The sequence below is a fragment of the Cynocephalus volans genome, chromosome 9 (genome assembly GCF_027409185.1).
Source record: "Cynocephalus volans isolate mCynVol1 chromosome 9, mCynVol1.pri, whole genome shotgun sequence".
Lineage (NCBI taxonomy): Eukaryota > Metazoa > Chordata > Mammalia > Dermoptera > Cynocephalidae > Cynocephalus > Cynocephalus volans.
The window spans coordinates 140,531,782-140,553,902 of record NC_084468.1 but is presented as its reverse complement, the minus strand read 5'-3'; the positions used below and the strand labels follow the sequence as shown (position 1 = coordinate 140,553,902).

Below are 22,121 nucleotides of genomic sequence, written 5' to 3'. Positions count from 1 at the left end.
TCAACTTCAGTGTTGGTGATCTTTGCTAGATTACTGAAATCTTCCTATACCTGCTCAACTTTTGAGTCAGTATATATACTAGTCCAAAGTAGAAAGAGGGCAGCCAACCAAGAATCTTGTTTGGACTGTGCCATTTAACTAGAGGTTTGACCTTGATCTTGTTACTTAGCTTTTCTTGGCCTGTTTCCTCATTCTATATAAATTACTTAAGGTTTCGACTAGATTATCTCTGGAGAGGATTGTGTTCTAAAGTCTGTCAATCAAAGTGACCATACTACTACCCAACCTAAGTGACAGGGTTATGAGTGGGAATTGGAAACTCAGTTACCTGTTGGAGGTAGGCTGTCAGTGTATGAAGGGAATAGTAGTAAGCTGTGGTAAGCTGAAAGCTTATGCCTCACCTAAAGACAGTTACATAGAGAATGATAAAAATTTTCAACTTATTTTGTGTTCACTGAGCTCTTGAATAGTAATAAAATACTAAAGTAGTGATGTTGTTATACTCTTATTAGTTGGAATGTATATAAAGGGCATTATTGCAATCATAGAATATAGATGAACCTCCTAACTTAAATACCTGTGACTTGAACTGTGTTGCACATGACCTCCCACTGTGTAGCTTTTGAACCCAGACTATTTTTTAAATTTCTCATTAATTTGGTAGCATGCTTCTACAATTTAGGATTATTTTTGCAGTTGTGTGTTATTGCAGAATGTGGAGAATTGAAGGAAGGGGATGATTGGGGAATATTCCCCAAAGATGGCTCTGGCGATAGTCATCCAGATTTCCCTGAGGATGCAGATATAGATTTAAAAGATGTAAGTACTTTGAGATTAGTCAAACTTTAATAACTTTAATAAATAAAAAATTTAGTACAAAAATTTGAGCTTTTGAATCAATCCGTCATAATGGTAGAACCTAGCATTAAACCGCATTACTTACTAAAATCCACCATATTTGTGTTCTTTTTATACAGGTAGATAAAATTTTATTAATAACAGAAGACTTAAAAAACATTGGAAATACTTTTTTCAAATCCCAGAACTGGGAGATGGCCATTAAAAAATATGCAAAAGTTTTAAGGTAATATAATATTTTTTAATAAATTATCTTTAAGAATTTATAAATTGACTTATAAATTGAAATTCAGAATTGCTCATTATATTTTTGGCAAATTACTTGTGGAATAACCAGGTGTGTTGAAATAGTTGCATTTCTTTTGTTGCCCCAGATTGTTTTGAAAAATTTTAAAATGCAGAAAAGTTGAAAGAACAGTAAGTACATGATTACTCATATACCTATATGTACATTCACCAATTTTTGATTTGCACTATTTTTGTTTTTGCAGAATTATTTCAAAAGGAAGTTGCAGATACAATGATACTTTATGCCTAAATATTTCAACATGTATTTCCTAAGAAGCAAAAATGTTTTATATAGACTCAACACCATTAAAACACCCCCAAAATAGTATTGTACAAAATATGTAATCCATATTCAAATTTCCCTAATTGTTTCAAAATCATTTTTTTATTTAAAAGAAAATTTTTTTTTGCTGCACAAGTTATTTTAATTATAAACTAATAAAAGTCTACATTAAGTTCAATTAAATCTTACAAACTAACCACTGATGAGAATATACAAAAACTAAAAAAATTAAAAAATTCAGGGTCCAAACAAAGATCATGAATTGTATTATTTTGTTGTAATCTCTCTTTAGTGTCCTCTAGTCATTAATGGCCCCTATCTCCTCCTGTGTTTCTTTATTCATTTGCATTTTTGTGGAGTTCAAATTAGTTGTCTGATAAAATACTATCTGTTTGTTTGACTGTTTCCTTAAGATTAGTTTGAGGTTAAATATTTTGGCAAGAGGACTTATGTGAGTGGTGGTGTATTACCAATGATATCACATCCCAATGGCACATGTCAGTTTGGCCTATTTAGAGTGTTGGCACTTGGTTAAAGTGATGTTAGCCAGATGCATCTGTTATAAAAGTACCTTTTCCCCTTTGTAAATAATTAGTCTGTGAGGTAATACTGTGACTGTCTAGTCTCCAACAATCTTTCACACAATGGTTTTAGCATCATTGAAGATTCTTGTCTGAATTAGTTACTACATTGATAGTTGCAGAATTATACTTTTCTAATTCTATCATTCTACAGTTAATTAGCTGGCATTCTTTTGTTTGCAAGAGCCTCCCCCTCCTTTTTTAGTATCACTATAGACCTATGGATTTTTATCAGTTCAATTTGTTAATATACGATTACCATCATATTTTTTTTTTTGATGCCCCGGGGGTTCCAGATTTGTCCAGTGGAAGCCCCCTTTCCTTTTGACATGTTCCTATTCTGTAAGCACTTGCTTTCTGGCACAAGATGTTCCAGGCTCATCTTATACTTACCTCCTTCCAGAGAAAGGAAACTTTAGAAACCAAATGCAGGGGGCCAGGTGTGCTCAGTTTCTGGGCCCCTTTCCATGGACAGTTCAAACTCAAGACTACAGGGTTCTTCTTCACCTTTCCCCATTAAATTCCCTTCTCCCATTATGAGAATCCTGGTTCCAGACATAATTACAATGGAAGGTACTTAATGGGGACCTGAGTTTTTAAAATAGAAAAGTGTTACCAGTGCATAGTTAGACTTTGGAATTGCTCTTAAATTGACCTCTTTGAACCAGGCTACTTGCCTGGTTGTGGGAGGAGGGGTCAGTCACCGTCTCCATGCCTCAGGACCCTGGGCAGCCCCGTGACAGTGGCAGCAGGCCTGGTTGCAGGAGTGTTAATATTAGCATTTGATGAGTTTTTTTGTATCAGAAGTGACAAAACACTACTGATATGGTTGAAGCAGCAGGGTGAATTTTGTTAATGTGGCATTACATACTGCTTTTATTAATGTGTTCTCCAGATATTTGGATGGTTCAAAGGTTGTTATGGAGAATGCAGAAAGATCCAAGCTACAACCTGTAGCTTTAAGCTGTGTACTGAATATTGGTGCTTGTAAACTGAAGATGTCAGATTGGCAGGGAGCAATTGACAGTTGTTTGGAGGTAAGTCTGTCTGATTGGATTGTAATTTACCAAGTTGAACAAGAGCAGTTTTTATGCACATTAATAGATCTTATAGCATAGGATCGAATGAGACTTGGTAAAACAATTTAAGTCATCTTGTCCGTAAATATTTTGAACCTTCAGTTCTTCCTTTCAATCCATTCATTTTGCTTATAACACTATGTCACTTAATATCTATGAAGATCCTTTCCTTTTTTTCTTCAAAGTACATATATCACCTCATTTATTCATTAAAGTGTACCTATGTTGTGCTAGGCATTGGAAGACAAAACCAAGAATGATTAAGAACGTGGGTTTTGGAGTCAGACATGGTTTTTTAAATTAGGGTGCTGCCACTCATAAGCTTTGTGATCTTGGGTAAATTCCTAATTTTATAGTGTTAATTTCTTTATCTGTAAAATGCAAATAATACCTACCTCCTGGTTGGTTATAAAAAATTATATACATATGTAATTAACATAGTACTTGGCACATTTTAAGCACATAATAGAGACTAGTTATTTTAATTAAAAGACAGATCCATGCCTTCAAGAAGCTTAATTGATTTGGCATCATTGGGAGGTCAATAGGGTCATTAAGATTTGTATAAGGGACTTCTGGTCAAGATGGCAGAATAGACGGTTGCCAGCGTCACTCTCTCCCACAAATCAACCAATTTACATCTATTAAAAAGCAACAACAGCCAAGCTGGGGCTGCTAGAGCTCAGGGGAAGAGGAGCAGAGACCTAGGGAGTGCATGAAGGTGGGAGAAACCATGATGAGAGAAAGAAAAGATTGCTCCTACCATTTTGAATCCCTGCCGCTTCAAGGCTGGAGCTGGTGAGCACACAGACCAAGAGGTGGCAAAAGCCACAGCTGTGTCCTTCCTATGAAGTTGCTTGGAGGAAGTAGGGGAGAGGAGGGCCTTGGTGTCCGTCAGGCCAGCAGGACCACTAACAGGGTTCCTGTGGACCCACATAGGAGTGAGAAGACACAGCAACTGGAAAAAGGAGCCACTCAGAGGCCAGTGGGTCCTCACAAGGGACTGGCGCATGGCCTGTCCCATGGGAAGTGTTTGGAGTGTGGGCAGTAGGGGAGACGGGACCACCGGGGGAGCACTGGGGCACTGCAAGGACAGCTGATCTGCCCCCCTGTCAGTGCTGGACCACTCAGTGGAGACTGGTCAGGAATATAGAACTGCAGGGGGTTCAGTTTGCTGAAAAGACTCAGGTCCAGACCAGAGTTTCTACACAACCCAGGTGTTCCAGATCTCATAAGACCTGGAAGTACCTACAAAGTCAACCATTAAAATCTGAGCTGCACAAAAAGCCTTCCCCAGGCAATCAGCAGCAAAGCAGCAATTTAGCTCAACCACAGAGCTCAAGTGCTGGTCCCCACAGGAAGTTCCTCCATTTTAGAAGTAAGCAGAGGACAACAAATTAGTTCCAGTACATTGTTTAAGTGGGGCGAACAGCAAATAATCCAACATAGAACTGAAAGAAAACAAAAAATACCCACAGAACAGAGACAAAGTTTGATATTAACTAATAAAAGTCTCACTTCACCAAAGAACACCTATAATACCTAGAAGGACTGGAAGTCCCCTGGGCCCCCAAGGCAGGGAGCGGGAAGGGTCTGGGGCCTCAGCCATGACCCCCAGCATGCACACCCAACCCAGCAACAGCCACAGAGCCACTGCAGGAAGTGCCGTGAGCTCCTGAGCTGGGTCCGTGGGGGACCAAGGGCCTTGGCACACCCCTCCGACACCTGCAACCAGCCAAGTAACAACCACTGTGCCACTGCAGGAAGCACCCTGGGCTCCAGAGCCAGGGCAGTGTGGGCTGAGGACTTTGGCCACACCCTTTTGATATCTGCATTCAGCCCAGCAATGATCAAGCCACCACTGGAAGACCCCTTGTCTACCCTGCAGGAATGAGGGGGGTGCCGTAGGCCTGAACCACGCCCCTACTCCCTCCTCCTCCTGCCCTATTTCCTTCCCCCTCTCCCGCTCCCCCTCCCATACAACTGTTTTGCAACAATGTAGAACTTATAAACAGATGAATCCAGGGACTGGCCCCTCTTCCCACAACCAGGCACACCACTGCTGCCACAAGGCCCTCCCAGGTTCCTGAGGCTTGGAGCCCAGGGACCTATCCGTCCTCCTGCAACCAGGCCTGCTGCCACTGTCACGGGGCTGCCCAGGGTCCTGAGGCATGGAGACGGTGACTGACCCCTCCTCCCACAACCAGGCAAGTAGCATGCCAAAAACAACACTTCCATGTGGGTGGCCTGCTATAGCCATCATAATAGCCTTGGCTGCCACAAAAGTGGCTAGGCGCCACAATCACTTGTGCGGATGGCTCACCAGCCACTTGCGTGCATTGACACGAGGAGAGTCACCAGTGGAGACCAAGGAAAAGAAGAGGATGTCTTTGTCCATAAAGCCCATTCCAGAGTGATAGAAGCAGCATCTGCTCTATGATAATTGTGGGGGACCTTTACACACCTCTCTCAGTACTGGACAGATCACTTAGGCAACAAATCAACAGAGTAACCGTTACTCTTTCAGAAGGAGAGAAGAAATCTAGGGTTATCAGAGGTGGGAGGGAGAGTGGGGTGGGAAGAGATTGGGTAAGAGGCATAAAGAATAAGTATGATTTGTAATATATATTACAATATTAGTAATATTGATTTGATCAACATACGTCAACATTGAACCCCAAAATATATGTAATCAATTATGATTAAATTAAAAAAACATATTAAAAGAGAAAAGATTTGTATAGGGAAAATGGGTACTATTGGAACACACAGAAAGGTCATCTATGTGAGGGTTATCAAGGTATACTGAGAAAGCTAGGAAGGACAGTATAATAGAGCAATTATGACTCTTTTCCCTTTTCTGTAGTTTGAGAAATTGTCCAAACTAAACATTTTGTGTACTTTGCACATTAAGCTATGTACATAGATTAGCTATGCTCAGAGCAAGTAGAACTAAAATGAGATCCCAATTTGCTAGGGTAGGTAGAATAAGGGATAAGAATATGCTCATATTTAAAAGGGAGCATATGGCAGAGGAAAAAATGAGTTGTTTTTTTTTTTTAAACTCTGGATCTTTATGACTTTTGTAAGACAGATAATACACCCTCTTCAGTAAAAATCTGAATATTGGCCTTTAAAAGATGTTATGTAAAAAATATATATTATTTAAAAAATGTTTGTTTCAGGGGAGAGATGTGTTAAAAGTTATTCATGTTTCTAAAAAACCTAGATTTCAAGTAAAATAGTGTATGCATATTTTTATTCAAAATGGTTTCTCTAATATATATATTAGGGCCCAATCAGGAGATGGGAACTGCAGTGCTGAGGAGCACACTGGAACCTGGAAAAGAAACATCTTTCTCTTCCATGTCCATTCAGTGCCCTCTATTAATAAAACTTAAAATTGTGCCAGCTCTCAGAGGACAGCTATTTACAGGTTCCAGCTCAATTATCACTGAGCAGTGAAGGGTAGAATTGCAGCTGACAGGCAGTAAGTTGAGATCTCGCACATACGTTAATACTTAATACTTAGATATAAGTATTTTATAATTTTTTTATAGGCTCTTGAAATAGACCCATCAAATACCAAAGCACTGTACCGCAGAGCTCAAGGATGGCAAGGATTAAAAGAATATGATCAAGCATTGGTAAATTTTGTTCCAAATGTTTAATTTTTTAAAATAGACAATCACCTTTATAAAACATATACCTAATTTTTCTTAAACGTTTTTTTCAATTAAAGGCTGATCTTAAGAAAGCTCAGGAGATAGCACCAGAAGATAAAGGTGAGTTGGAAGGCTTTTGCAGTGACAGTTCATTTTGTCCTCTAAAAATTTATCCTCATGAACCATTGTACACTTTGCCAGATATTATTTGTTCAACAAATGTTACAGCATGCCTGTCAGTAGGTCAGGCATTGATCATATAGCAGTGAACACCTGCCCTCAAAGAGCTTACATTCTAGTCCCTCTCAAGAGTGTGTTAGTTTTTCATGTGTCTGATTACTGTTTGTTCTATATATCATTTATATATCTATATATCATTTATATATCTATAAGCCTGGTTCCTATTACTGCAATTCTGGTTGAAAGCGCAGTACTAAAAAATACAGTATTCATGCCAAATTTAACGTTTGGGATCATTCCTTGTGCTGAATGTGGCCATAACCTAGTATTCTAGCTACTGGATATATTTCAGGAAGGCTATTTCAAAAATAAGCTTTTTTCTTTTCTCTTTTTTTTCTTGGTGGCTGGCTGGTATAGGGATTGAACCCTGGACCATGGTGTTATCAGCACCGTTCTCTAACCAACTGAGCTAACTGGCCAGCCCTTTTGTTTTTTAAATAAGCCAACTGTGCATAGTGACACTAGATCTAGATACTTAAAAATTATCTTTGGTTTCTTACTGCTAAAATAAAACAAGGGAGGCATTTACTGCCCTCTCTAATGGTGAGGGAGAAGGCAACTCTTTTATATAATTGAGTTCTCTCAGTTGAGTTTTCTCAAGTTATGCTTCGTGATTTTTGTGTTTGTGTGATTGCTCTTTCTTAAAAGAGTAGAATTTTCTGTTAATAGGGCTCAGTTATTTTATGGAGAAGGAAAGTTTTATCAGGAGGAGTTAACTATCATTAAAACTATGTGTTGGTCACTAATTTTTTGGATGTTTTGAGAAATAACTCATATTTCATATTTATTTTGCAGCTATCCAGGCGGAATTGCTGAAAGTCAAACAAAAGATAAAGGCACAGAAAGATAAAGAGAAGGCAGTATATGCAAAAATGTTTGCATAATGATTCAATTTTGCTTAAATATTATGCATTGATTGTATAAAGGCAATAAGAAAATGTAATTGTCTCTTATACATGATCCGTAATGTGTTTCCTTTGACACATCAGTACCCCATTGTTTATAAAGTTTAGGAATGCTGATGTGGGTTTGCTCTTAATAAAAGTGTTACAAAATACAGTGAGGTTGATTTTTTTTTTTTTTTAAATGGCTATCTGCATTGTTCCCAAAGAATAGTGTCCATCCTATTTTTAAAGTCCTAAAGACATATCTTGTTGAATAAATAGATGAAAGCTTAAATTTGTATATTTATTTTGTTCCTCTCAATGTTTTGATGTATTTGTGGTTGGTTTGTGCTTGTGTTTATACTTACAGATAATACATACATGTATATACCTGTTTAGGGGTTGGCAAACTTTCTGCAAAAGGCCAGATAGTAAAAGTTTTAGGCTTTGTGGACCCGTGGACCACATAGTCTGTCACAACTACTCACCTCTGCAGTTATAACTTGAAATTCGCCTTAGACATTGCATAACCAATGGGCACTGTTTTATTTCAATAAAACTTTATTCATTTGAGTGGGATGCTGACCCCTGGTCTAGAACATTCATTTTTAGACTCAAAGACTTAAATTTGGAAAGTCAATTGTAAAGTCCAACAGTGCATTTTGCTGTTGGGACTGAATCTTTGAAGAGCTAAGTAGATGCAACATAATGTATAGTTTTATTTAAGAGGAATATTCGTAATTTTTTGTGGGACAATATTAGATATAAAATTTTTGTTGCACTGATGAGTATTTTGTGAACATTCTGATCAATAATATGATGTAAGATATATATACATATTTTTTTGGCGGCTGGCCAGTTTGGGAATCTGAACCCGTGACCTTGGTATTACAAGGTTGTGCTCTAACCAACTGAGCTAACCGGCCAGCCAATGTAAGATATTTTGACATTTGTTAAGCTTTAAACATTTTAAAGTTAGCTTGCTATACATTTTAAAGAAACTAGCTATCAAATCTGCCTGTAAATGAAATCAGCTGCAGTTTACATTCCATTGTAAGCAGGTCCTCCTCCACCTTCAGGTACCACCCAGTTAATATTCTGACTTGGATCTTTGATGTCACATGTTTTACAATGCACACAGTTCTGAGCATTTATCTGTAACCTAAATCCATCACCTTGTTCCAAAGGTACAAATTCATAAACTCCTGTGAAGTAAAAATAAATAATATTGAAGTACCTAACTTTGTAAGTAAATTCTTAAATTCAAAAGTAGAAACTGAAAGTAGAAACAGCAGCTTTAGAAACCTATAAGGTGGTTTTCTAAATGTTTACCTGTAGAGAATATAAGGATCTTGGCGTGTGCTACTGCTATTAGAATAAATTATTTGTACATAATAAAGGTGGAAGTATACCAGTTTTGGGTTGCTAGTCTTACTAAAAAGGGTACTTAACACTTAGCAGTGTTTGAGTTCCATATATCTGATATAGCTGAAAAAACAAGTTAGATCCAGTCTTTACCCCCTCATTTGACCTCCAGTTCCTACTTCTGTAATTTTAGTTGAAAGCTCAGCACTAAAATATATAGTATTAATGGTGAATTTAAAGTTTGGGATCATTGCTTGAACTGAATGTGGCTATAACCTACTATTTTAAGTGTGTGCATGCAAGCACACACACAAGCTGCCATTACAGAAATGAGTTTAAAAAGTCACATGATCATGCAAAGACAGGTATTCTTTTGTGTTCCCTAACCTTATCCTGGAGTCTGAGGGTAGACAAGGAAAGACTGTTTTGGAGAAATGCCATTTGAACTAGGCTTAAAAATTCCCTATTTTTATTTTGACATTGCTAGTTAGAGTATGAGTTTCCTAAAGAAAGCTGAAAGTAGGAGTCATTTACAACAATTTTCAAGCACTGGAAGGAGACATAGAAATAATTCCTTAAAATAATGGAATCATACTTCTGAAATGTTTAAAGCAAATATCTGTATTAATATTTAGGAATGGATGGAATTACTGACCTGCAGGGCAGAATCGCTGCTCAGGCCCGTCATATATCGACAGATTTCTATTTACAGGTATACTGTCATCCTTTAAGGTTAAATGTGCTGGCTGGTCATGTTCATGATTAGTACCACTTAGAGCCACAGATGATAAGAGGTCAAAACTGATCTGCCCATCGGGTTTTGGATAGTCAATAGGTGTGCAATCCTTGGCTGGCTTAAGCTGATCAGAATCAGAACCTTCAGTTTTGAGGAAGATGTTCAATAAAATAATTTTAAAGTATTTTCTTAAGCATATCTTTAAAAATTTGAAAATATTACACCAAAGGAATATGACTTTAGCCTTATAGCAATACACAGTTCTTTCAAAAACAATGAATTTATAATTTCTCTAATAAAGCAAGTATAAAACTCTAAATGGATCCCATACATGTATTTTAAGTGATTATAACATTCATTCTCTCAAATATGCTTGAATTACCTTTATGTTTTAGAGTCCATGGCTCCATTCCTCTAAATATCCAGTAAAATATTCCAGTGTAAATCATCCCTCCATATACACCCAATATTCCATGGCAGGATGGTCTTATATTTCTCACAGCATATAGCTCTTTCCATACCCATGATTTCTTCAAATTGTCTTCATATTCAGTTACGTGGATTCCTTTTATTAAAAACATGAAATGTTAAGTGTGAAAACAGCTTAAGGCACATCAAATACTATATTGTCAAGGCATTTTGCTACTGAAATGAGTGAATCTTATGTAATTTTTTAAACAGGTGGTCATGTATGTGTCCACACTGAAGAATCTTTCATGTATAAATGTTGCATCTTCCAAAAAAATAACCATTTGATAACATATTGTTTGCTAATAAGCAGTAAAGCATTTGATTTCTTATAATGGTAGCATGGAAAATTAGCTTCAAAATTCAGTGTAACTGAGAAGGAAGCTTAAGTTCATGCTACCTATAAAAGAGAAAATGTTAGAATTTATCATTGAAACTACTTCTACCTGTTATGGGTTGAAATGTGTCACCGCAGAAATATATTTTGACGTTCCAATCCCCAGTACCTCAACCTGTGACCTTATAATAGGGTAGTTGTAAATGTAATTAGTTAGGATGAGATTTACTGGAGTAGAATGGATCCTTAATCCAATATGACTACTGTCCTTATAAGTAGAGACACACACACAGAAGACAGCCAGATGAAGATGCGGGCAGAGATTGGAGTTGTATTTCCACAAGCTAAGGAATGCCTAGGATTATCAGAAGCTGGGAAAGGCAAGAAAGGATTCATCTATAAAGACTTAACAGAGTATGGTCCTGCCAAAACCTTGATTTCTGGCTTCCATAAAATTCCATTGTTTTAAGCTACCTAGTTTGTGGTACTTTGTTACGGTAAACTTAGGAAATCATAACTATACCCAAAACTTGGTACATGCATTTAATATTTAAGGGGACACATTGGTTCTTCTTACTGCCTTTTATTAACCCCATAGTGACTATTTTCCAGTTACTGTCTCCTGTTCTGGTTCCAGTCTCTTTCCTTCAGGCATTAATCTTTAATCTAGTCTGGTGATATACTGGGTCCCATACTATCTGTGTGTGGTACTATATGTACATGATACAGTTAAAGTCTGGCTGGTGGTCCAATAAGGAATGACAAGAAAATCAGAAAAAGTTCTACCCAACCACTGCACTCCATCTTGCCCGTTCTGATTTCTGTGAAGCACCCTTTTGCCTCTTCTGTGTTCTACCGTATCTCCTTCCACTCCTATGTGCTGGGCCTCCATTCTTATGATGACATTTGAAGGCATAACCAGATTGCATACTTCTAGCTAGTGGAACATTTCTTATCTGGTATTCTAAGCAATAAGGCTTATTTGCCAAATATCTATTGTGTTGGTACTATGCCCTAGGTGTTCAGGATTCATAGTGAACAAAGTCCCTGCTCTCTCAGGAGACAGACAAAGTTGATAAATTATATAGTACGCCGAAAGGTGGAAAATGCTATAGAAAAAACAGTACGGGGGGATTGGGAGTGCTATGTGTGTTGCAAATTAATTGCTATGGTCAAGATACCACCACCACAAGAATAATATCTGAACAAAGGCAGAGAGTAAAGGAGGTAGCCATGATCAAAGACCATGAGATGGGAGCATGCTTGGCATGTTCCAGGCACTGGAGAGAAGCTGGTGTGGCTAGAATGAAGTGTAACAAGAGATGAAGTTAGAGGGGTGGGGAAACTTTGGCTTCAAGAAAAAGTGAGAAACACTAGAGTGTTGTTTTAGATTAAGAGTTTACTGAGGTATAACTGCTGGCTATTCCTTTTTACCACAGCAGAAGGGTCATATGCCTGTGCTTGCAAAGCTTGCTAAAACATGGTACTGATTCTGCCTTCTGCAAAGCTGTTGTATTTCAACCTAAAGATACTTCAGTATTTGTAAAGTATCTTACTGTGTATATTACATGTATGCAATGTAAGTACAGTACTGCTGAATTTGAAATAGTGTCTGGGTAGGTGGGACACCACTGGTACTTTTGATGTGAAGAAAAAGAACACTGCTGTAAGATTCAGACTGTAATAATTGAGAATAGGTCATATAGTTTTCTTTGTGCAGCACACATCTTAATACTTTGTATAAAGGGACAGATGCAACTGGAATAGGCATAACCTGACAATTTTCTTTCCCATACCTTAAACAGAAATTTCTTACCTATTGTCTTTGATTGGAGATTTTCACTGGTTAGTTGATTAAAAATAGACTCTGCTGCCACAATTCCACTTTTCATCGCTGTGTGGGTACCTTTGATTTTGGGAACATTCATGAAACCGGGACTACAACCAATTAGTAAACCACCAGGAAAGGTGAGTTTTGGTATAGACTGAAAAGAAAGATTCAGAATACATTTGTTAGCTCAAATTAAACAAGCAAAACCGAATACTCCAAATCACAGCCTATTAAAGTCTTCTAGAGCTGTAGGGAAAGGTTGAAAAATGAATACATGAAAATGAACACAGCAAAGGAAAAGACAGCAAGGACAGTTTTCTTTTTCCTCCCCCTTGGTTGCGGGGGAGAGGATTAGGAATAGTGAGGATTAGGACTATTGCTATTTTTCTGTTAGGGTTTTTCCTTTTCCCTAGACTAACCTCCACTGGGACAGATTTAAGATTGAAGCATCAGAATATTTTAAATGTATTTATTTATACATATTCATGCCATAGTTAAAAATATTCTCTAAACCTGAATAACTGTTTTCTAAATTGTGATTTACTTCTACATGCATTCTGGGTAATACATGATTTACAAAGGATACTATATACCCTTTTTTATTTTAGTTTGATATCTAGGGATGGAAACCTGCAATCTTATCATGGCATCACTACAACTAGCTACTATCCTAAATAATATATTTTGATTAACTTAAAAATAAGGTGAATTTCCAAAATAAATTTTAAGACAGTTGTTTGGACCTCAGTATATGTTTCTGATAAAAAACCGTGTAAAAAAAGGGTCGTGATATTTTTTGGTTTAGTTATTAAAAGTCTGTATAGCCCACAATGTAGTAGTTGAACCACAGAGTGTTTGCATGGGAAAATGTACTTTATAGTTTGAAAAGGGAAAAAAGAGAGAGCCAATGCAGAGTTGTACTTCCCTTGTTCTGTATTTTTTCTTCTCTAAGGGCTTCTTCAAGTAAGCCATGGTCTTTGTTGAGAACGTGATGGAGTGGTAAAAGTTTGGCTGATGGTGCTAAGAGAGACTCAGAGGAGAGAGGGCAAACAGGAAAACTATTGCCATCAACTGCAAAAGAGACACGGTGAAGGCCCTGTGGCCACAGCCACATCAATGACAGAATTTTTTTTTCTTTTTTGCAGCTGGCCTTCACCTTGGTCTGACCAACTGAGCTAACTGGTCAGCCCTGACAGAATTCTAACTGTGAGACAGAAGTGGTGAGAGGCAAAACTGGGGGGCAGAAGGAATGCTGACGGGAGAGAAGGATCGGGGCCAGGTCCTTTCACAGTATATGTGGAGAATAACTTTGTGACTGGCTCTCAGACCAAACGCACAGAGACAATGGCAACAAAGGCTTTCTGGAATGCTACCAGCTTAAAAACAGAGGTAATGGTCAGGGACTTGGATAATGACAAGGCTCTTCTCAAATAAGGCTGTGGCCTTGATGACAATGTTTAAGAATCAGAAAAGTATAAAGTTTAATAAAAAGACATAGACTGTTAGTGCAAGTTCTTTCAAAAGAGTGCTTAAATCCTAAAAATAAAAATGTTATGGCCTAAGGAAACTGTGTGTGTGTTTAAGTCCTGTGTGGGCAGTGTTACCGGCACTTGGGCATCTTGTTAGGAAACTAGGGACCAGGGAAAAGCTGAGCTGAGAAATGTTGTATTCTGAGACATTCATTAAACTAGGGCTGCAAATAATTAGAAACCCACCAGGAAAGGTGAGTTTTGTTATAGACTGAAGAAACAGAAAAAATAGGACAATATTTCTTAGCTCAAAAGAAAATTGAATGTTCCAAATTACTGCCTACTAGGGTCTTCAAAAACTTACTGGAAATAAGTTTTTCAATCTTTGACTAAGTCAGAAAATTCAGGTAAAAAGTGTGTGTGGGGGGTGGGGGGTGTCATCATCTCTTCCTGCCAATATGCAAATCATCTGAGATGTTGATGTGCACAAAGCAGATGTTTTTAAATAAAAGTCTGTATGTACTATTGAATATACTAAAATCTTTATGCTATAAATTACAAAGAGTAATTAGATTGACAGTAGGTATTATGGACATCACTCAAAGGAGTTTAATTAGGCTTGAATATAGTTAGCAATTCAATAAATATTTCTAGCAAATGAATTACTATTCTAGAAACAAAAACAATCTCATGAGAAGTAATCCCATAACAGAACTTAGGAACCATGTTAGTCTAAGATGCTAGTGATTATGTTTATAATTTAGCTATTATTGTTACAGTAATAAAGTATTTAGAACTTTACTTTTAAGGTTAAGTCAACCCCTCCCCCCCATTTTCCTATTATCTATTTATTGCTTTTATAATAGATTTTTTTTTTAAAAGAATAGATTCCTAGAATATTAGACAGAAGAAATTGTTTTTATTTTACAGATAATCCCTTAAGGCCAAAGAAGTTAAGTAACTTGCTCCAATTCATTTGGTATGTTTTAGAGTTGATTTTAGATCATTTTACCAGTCTGATACTATTCACACAACAGAACTAACAGCTTTTATCACAGTTAGCTATTTAGGTCTTCATTGTTAAATTAATACATACAGAATATATTAACTACTTTTGATAAGATTTATTTTGAATATATACTAAAATAGGATAATAATTAAGGGTAAAAGCTTAACAGAGGCCTCTTAAAAGGCATGGATGTTACTAGGTAGTTGGGATGAATTAATTATGTTTGCCGAAAACTGAATGTGTGTTTGAGTTTCCTGGCAGTTAAGGACTAAAGGAAAATACCTTTATTTTCACATAGCTTTTACTATCTGCTTAAAAACAAGCCAACAAACAAAAAGCCCATGAATTTATCTCTAGAGATCAATATATTCTTAATACTAAATTCATGGTGTAATTTAACTACTGTATGACATAGTTTTATAAACACTAGGTACTTTGCTTAATTCCTTAAATTTTCTTCCTATGAATAATTTTATTCTTTATCTGAATTTGTCACATTTTCAATTCTAAATTTATAATACAGAAATAAGGAATTAAAAATTGGTGACTTGCTTTAAAAAACAAAGTTAGAAGATTTACCTGAAAGCCACCTTCATTGAGAGCTCTTGCTCCATATGCAATCCTTTTTCCACCTTCCAATGTTGGCTGAATGCTGGGATGGTGTTTCCACCTCTGGAACTCTCTAAATGGACTCATGTATGGATTTTGATAGTCGAGACCAACCTTAATATTTTTATATTTAAATTTGATATATTTATACAATTAGATTTTTTTTATGATTACAATAGATATTTATTTAAAGTATTACATCTACAGACCAAATAATTCTTAAGTTGTACATTTCAGGTTTAACCAATTTCATAAAAATACTTTGAGGATATAATTAAGTATTTTTATTTCAAACTAAATCAAGCTAAAATGTGAACAATATCAGAAAACATGTTAAATTTCTCGTACTCAATGTATATAGAGAAATATATGCAATAATGCAAATTTAAATAAATAATTGTATAAAATCTGTTTGGAAAAGAAAGGGTAAACAAAAGGATACCACACGTCTATAATCTGCAAAACTTAAAAAATTTAGAACGTATTAACAAATCACTGTGCTCTGGAAATCAAAGTCTAAATTAGAAAAATACCTGTAGGAAAATGTCTTAGATTATGTCTCTACAAAAGGAGCTGTAAATAACTTATGGAAGGAAAAAGGTATGGTTAAGTCACTGGAATAACTACCCAAAGGTGATAAATTGATTAGTGTCTAATCTGCCACCAATAACAAGGTACAAAAACTCTTTTATGTTATTTTTCCATTCTTTGTAATGTTTAAGACATAATTTACTGCAAAGATGCAGGTGGCCAAAAAAAGAAAAACTGCTTGTGTTTTAAAAAAGTTATATGTTCAAACCCAGTGCTGAGTTCACTTCCAATGACAGCATGCCATAGTGGAAAAATAGGCTTGAAGACAGACAGGTTCAGACATGAATCTTGCCTCTGACATTTAATGTATGTATATGGGAAAGTTGTTTAACTTGTGTGGACATCACTTTTCTCATCAGTAAAATAAGGATATACCTATTTAATAGGACTGAGATTTACTTATAAATCTCAGTAAAGCATCTAGCACAGTGCCGAGAATGTAGTAGCTACTATTACCATAGCTATATGTGTTTAAGTAGACTGTCTATAACAGCCATAAGAATTGACTTATTGATAAAATTAGAAAGTAAGCTTTAAATGAAAAGCATTTTACATTCTCCAGATTCAAATTTCTCATTTTATAACACTGATGATCCTATAACTCTAACAGTAGAATTTTCCATAACAAGGATATAACTTACCACCAAACCAAGAGCTACTAGGGGTTCACCTTCATTCAAGTGATAGAGGAAAGAGCCTCCATAAGTATGTCTGTCCAAGGGCCAACCAACAGTGTGATCTACTCTCCCAGGTTTCCACTTCTTTTCATCAATAATCCATAACTAAAAAATAAACAAAAAAATAAGTCACAACAACGTTTAAGTGTTTTTATATCACCACAATGCATAAAACTTGCCAGGTTTTATGACTTATGAAAATTACAAGTGAAAAACTATAATATGAGAAACACACAAAAATTACTTCAAAAATCAAAGAAAATTTTATCAAAGTGCAGCATAATGAATCGGAGTAAAGAAACAGGTAGGAAAAGTTATGAACTCTTTAAGACATTAATTAGATTCTCAAATTTGTAAGACTAAAATGCAACTATAGGAAACACCCCTGAAAAGATAAGGGAAACTTCTGGAATGCTGGTAATGTTCTATATCTGAATCTGGGCATCTGGGCAGTGGTTACAAGGGTGTGTTCACTGTGTAAAAATTAATGGAACTCTACACTTAAGGTCTGTTATTTTATGATACATATGTTTTCCTCAATAAAACAGTTTACTCCTTCCTGCCCCCCACCCCACCTCAAATGAAGCAAACTGTTTTATTTTCTGACTGGTAAGTTTTAAATTTGAAACAACAATTTCCATCTGAAATATTATCTAAAAATTAGATGATAATATTAAGTACAATCTAACAAAACAGTTAAGCCCTTATTCACAATATAATGAATCTAACTATATATAGAATTTGAACCTTTCTGAGATGTAATATAAAAATTTAAACAAAATAATGCAGTAATAATTGTTTTAAAAAAATAATGAAAATTTTACAATTTTAATAAGCCTAGGATTTGGAAAAATAGACTAGAGAATGAGTAAATTGAGAAAATATACAACACTTAACGTAATTAAATTTTAGACTGCAGATCAATATACTATGGTAAAGTGTATTTCATAAACCAAATTATCCTCACATTACAATTTTGAATAAATAATTTGTTGTAGGATGTGGTTGTCCTACAAACAGCATGTGGATAATAGGTCCCATCCTACTAGAGCAGATGACATTAAAATAAAAAAAAAAATCAAGGTTCAAATATTTTTAAGCTGAAGACTCATTTCAAGCAGCATTTGATAAAACAATTCTAACCTGTAGAAACAATTTAGGCAATTATGGAATTTGATCAGTAATATTTCTAGCCCCTTGAAAAATATCCCAAATATTTTTAGTCATAATGAACACTTCAAGTCAATGAAAAAAACGCAACTGTAAAATTAAATTAATATTATAAACTACATGATAATAACAAATGAATTTAAGTTCCATCTTTCAAAATTAAAATTGCAAAAACAAACCAGGATACCTCCTTCAGTCCAATACCATAGGTTTGGGGCTCACAATTGGCCCTCAGATCAAACTTCTTATATAGTTGTTTTGCTAGATGTCCATGGCAACCCTCTGCAAATATTGTGACTTTGGCATGTAGTTCTAGTCCTCTCTCAAATGTTGTCTAAAAAGCAAAAACGTGTTAAATGGCAGCACTTGACAATTTAAAGTATGTTCACATTCCAGTCAGTTTTAAATTGAACTATGATTCAGGTACAGAAGAGTCAGTACAAATATACGAATACATAGGTTGAGCGTCCCTCAAGTGAAAATCCGAAATCCAAAATGCTTCAAAATCTGAGTTTTTTGGGGTGCCAACATGACACCACAAGTGGAATGTTCCACACTTGACTTCGTGTTTCAGGCACAAAATTGTTAAAGATACTGTATAAAATTACCTTCAGTTTACATGCATAAGGTATGTATGAAACATAAATGAATTTTGTGTTTAGATTTGGGTCCCATACTTAAGATATCTAATTATGTATATGCAAATATTTCAAAATCCAAAAAAGAATCTGAAATCTGAAACATTTCTGGTCCCAAGCATTTTGGATAAGGAATACTTAACTGGTATTATTAGAAATAAAACTAAGGTACTGTTATAAGCAGAATTTAACTTAGATTTTATAATATATCTTGTGTCTTTGTTATATTTATTTTCTTTTTTACTTTAAAAATACTTGATTGAATAGTTAAGTTTGCAAGAGTTAAAAAAGCAAATAAATATAACATGCTAAAAAAATTCTCTGCAAATGAATATAAAGTGAAGAGGCCATTTCTCCACTGTTTCTGATTTTCCAATCCTAACATCTAAAGCAAGAAACGCTTAATAGCTTTCTTGTGAATCATGCCAGGAGAATTTCTACGAATAAAATACTATATAGAGCCTATTTCTATCCTTCTAACACAAATGAGGTCACACTAAACATACTCTTCAGCTATGTGCTTTTTTCACTTTAATTTTACTTGCTCCCTATTGTTAAACATATACTGTAAATTGAAATGTTTTTTCCTAGCATAGAAAAAGCTACAATGAAAGTCTTTCTCTCTCCTACTCTTGCTATATATTTTGCACTTATGTCTGGCACATGATAGGTATTAGATAAAGTTACTTAATGAAAGAATACAGAATAAGCAGGAAAGTCGCTTATGAAATATATCTTTTCCAATATTTTTCTACTCACGGATTTGCATTTATGTGTGTACACAGATACATTCATACAAGTAACAGGTTTACACTGACATAGTTCTATAACTTTCATATTAATATTTTAAAGTGTTCTGCCTAAGGCAATATACATCAAATTAAGCATTCTTTTCAGTGCTTAAATAGCTCTCTCAATTTTCCAGCCAATTACTGATAGTTGGACATTTATGTTTTTCCAGTGTTTTATTATTATAAACATTGCTTAGATGAATATCCTTGGTGCTAAACATTTTGTCGGAATGGTAAGTATTATTTCATTATTAATTTAATATCTTTGGTTACTAGAGTTTGAACATCTTCCATATGTTTATTGGTAACTTGTACTCTTCTTGTGAAATACTTATTCATGTCATAAATATGCATATACATGTATATTGCACATGCACATATATCCTATACATAACTTATTCAATGCAAACTTTTTATTTTGTTCTTGTCTTTCTCTTATTGCTCTTCACTCAGTGATCCACTCTAACAACCTATGATATACCATTTTATGCAAAAATATAAATATACATTTTGAGATGCTTATATATACACTTAAACTTTTTGGGGTCCTGGTTTATTTCACAAAAATAGATGATATAATACAAACTTTTTTCTATCTTACTGTTCTCACTTAATAATACCTCATGGAAATCTTTTACCGTATAGTTCAAGTTTTTGTCTTTAATGACTAGGCTATAGTCTAGGTGGAGATATGATAGATTATTCAGCTCTTCTACTAATGGATAACAATTATTCAGCCTGTTTCCAATATATGTAGAAATATAAAAATGTTATAAACATCCTTGCTCTTGCTCCTGTAACATAGATTCCAAGAAGTGGTGCTATTTGGTCAAAGAGTACACCTATTTTTAACATGTATTACCAGATTGCTTTCCAAAAAGCCTGAAGCAATTAATATTTCCACCAGCAGTATATAAGAAGAGTCCTTTCCCTAAAGTCCAGGCAGTGACAGATATAATCGTTCCTTTCACATTTTTGCTAGTATAACAATGGTAATGATAACTATTTTAATTTGCATTTCCCTGACTGCTATTTTGAACATCTTTTTCTTTTTGCTTCAAGAATAAATGAATACTTACAATGTGCCAGGTTCTGTACTAGGCATTGGGAATGTAAGGATGAATAAAAAAAGACATGTTCCTTTCTTTTGGGCTAGTTATAGAGGCAGATATTAAATAAATACATGAGTATATAATTACAAATTGTGTTTAAGTGCTATGAAACATGCACAGGGTGTTACAAGACAAAACAATAGAAGGGAGCTATTCTGGATTGGGTAGACAAGAAAGATCTCTCTTAAGAAATGACATTTAAGTTGTGGACTCTAAAGAAAAGGTATTTAAGTATCTTTATGATAAGTGATCATTTGGATTCACTCTTCTATGAATTGTCAATTTGTTAGACTCTACCCATCTTCCCAATGTGTTGTCTTTTTTTCTTGTCAATGTTTAAGTGCTGGTTGGTATCAGAGATAGACAAAAATTTTTTGCCAACCTGCTTTTAATCCACAGACTATATAATATCTTTTGGTATGTAGAAGTGCATAATTTTTATATAGTTAAAAAAAGTCTATCTCTTCTTTTGTAGGTTTTTAATTTCTTTTCACTGTTGTATGGCTTATCCTGTCACTAAATGTAACTGTAATGTCTTAGATTTATTTCTGGGATTTTTGTTTTAAATCATCAGAATTAAAAAAAAATAGTGGTCCAACTCTATTGCTTCCAGATAGACATGCAGTCTTCCCAGCACCACTTACAAAACAATTTAATCTTAATGAATGCTATGGGTCAAATGTGTCCTGCAAAAGTTCACGTGCTGGAAGCTTGATGCCCATTGTAATACTGTTAAGAGAGTGGGAAATCCAATTATGGTATTAGAAAGGTGGGGTCTTTAAGAGGTGATTAGACTATGAGGACTGTGGCCTTGTGAATGGACTGATCCATTCATTGAGTAATGAGCGTGGTACTCATGGCTTTATAAGGACAGCCAGTGAAAAAGTTAGCTCTCTTGCTCAGCCCGTTCTCACCATGGGATACCCTCTGTTGCTGTGGAGAGTCAACACCAAGAAAGCCCTCACTAGATGTGTTCCCTGATCCTTGGACTTTCCAGCCTCCAAACTATAAAAATAAATTTCATGTCTTTATAAGTTATCCAGTTTCAGGTATTCTGTTATAAGCAACAGACAGACTAATACAATGAACTAAAATACTACTTAATATATTTCTTTTTCCTGTTAGAGGCAATATGCTCCTCAGTGTACAAGGGAAAGGCCCTGGAGTCGCTGTGCCTGTATTCAAATACCAGCCCCACTACTTACCAGGTGTCTGACCTTGGGCAGGTTATTTAACCAATGAAGCTTAAAAATGTCCAAATCAGAATTCTTACAATAAGATGCCTATTAGACACAGGAGTGGAGCTATTGAATGAGCAGTAGGATATATGATTCTGGGACTCAGGGAAGAGTAGTTAAAGCCATGGAACTAGATGAGGTCACAAGAGAGAAAACGTAGATGGAGGACTCAACACCCAGCCCAAGGAACTCAATTTAGGGG

General features: G+C 35.5%; 2 protein-coding genes across 3 annotated transcripts in view; one reads left to right on the top strand and one right to left on the bottom strand.

The window, feature by feature from the left end:
* The window catches only part of PPID (peptidylprolyl isomerase D), a 50,165-nt gene extending 41,569 nt beyond the window's left edge, over nucleotides 1-8,596 (top strand). Inside the window, exons 6-11 of the mRNA XM_063107375.1 lie at nucleotides 697-819; nucleotides 978-1,084; nucleotides 2,906-3,047; nucleotides 6,650-6,736; nucleotides 6,832-6,874; nucleotides 7,790-8,596. Of these exons, the coding sequence (XP_062963445.1) occupies nucleotides 697-819; nucleotides 978-1,084; nucleotides 2,906-3,047; nucleotides 6,650-6,736; nucleotides 6,832-6,874; nucleotides 7,790-7,878 (591 nt within the window). The 3' untranslated portion in view covers nucleotides 7,879-8,596. The remainder of the gene's footprint in view (nucleotides 1-696; nucleotides 820-977; nucleotides 1,085-2,905; nucleotides 3,048-6,649; nucleotides 6,737-6,831; nucleotides 6,875-7,789) is intronic.
* Nucleotides 8,422-22,121, bottom strand: part of ETFDH (electron transfer flavoprotein dehydrogenase) — a 33,471-nt gene continuing 19,771 nt past the window's right edge. For both annotated transcript variants that reach the window (XM_063107373.1, XM_063107372.1), the window contains 7 exons: nucleotides 18,328-18,474; nucleotides 16,935-17,075; nucleotides 15,673-15,816; nucleotides 12,601-12,769; nucleotides 10,362-10,544; nucleotides 9,899-10,120; nucleotides 8,422-9,083 (listed from right to left, as the gene is read on the bottom strand). In XM_063107373.1, coding sequence (XP_062963443.1) covers nucleotides 8,920-9,083; nucleotides 9,899-10,120; nucleotides 10,362-10,544; nucleotides 12,601-12,769; nucleotides 15,673-15,816; nucleotides 16,935-17,075; nucleotides 18,328-18,474 — 1,170 coding nt within the window. In that variant the 3' untranslated portion in view covers nucleotides 8,422-8,919. The remainder of the gene's footprint in view (nucleotides 9,084-9,898; nucleotides 10,121-10,361; nucleotides 10,545-12,600; nucleotides 12,770-15,672; nucleotides 15,817-16,934; nucleotides 17,076-18,327; nucleotides 18,475-22,121) is intronic.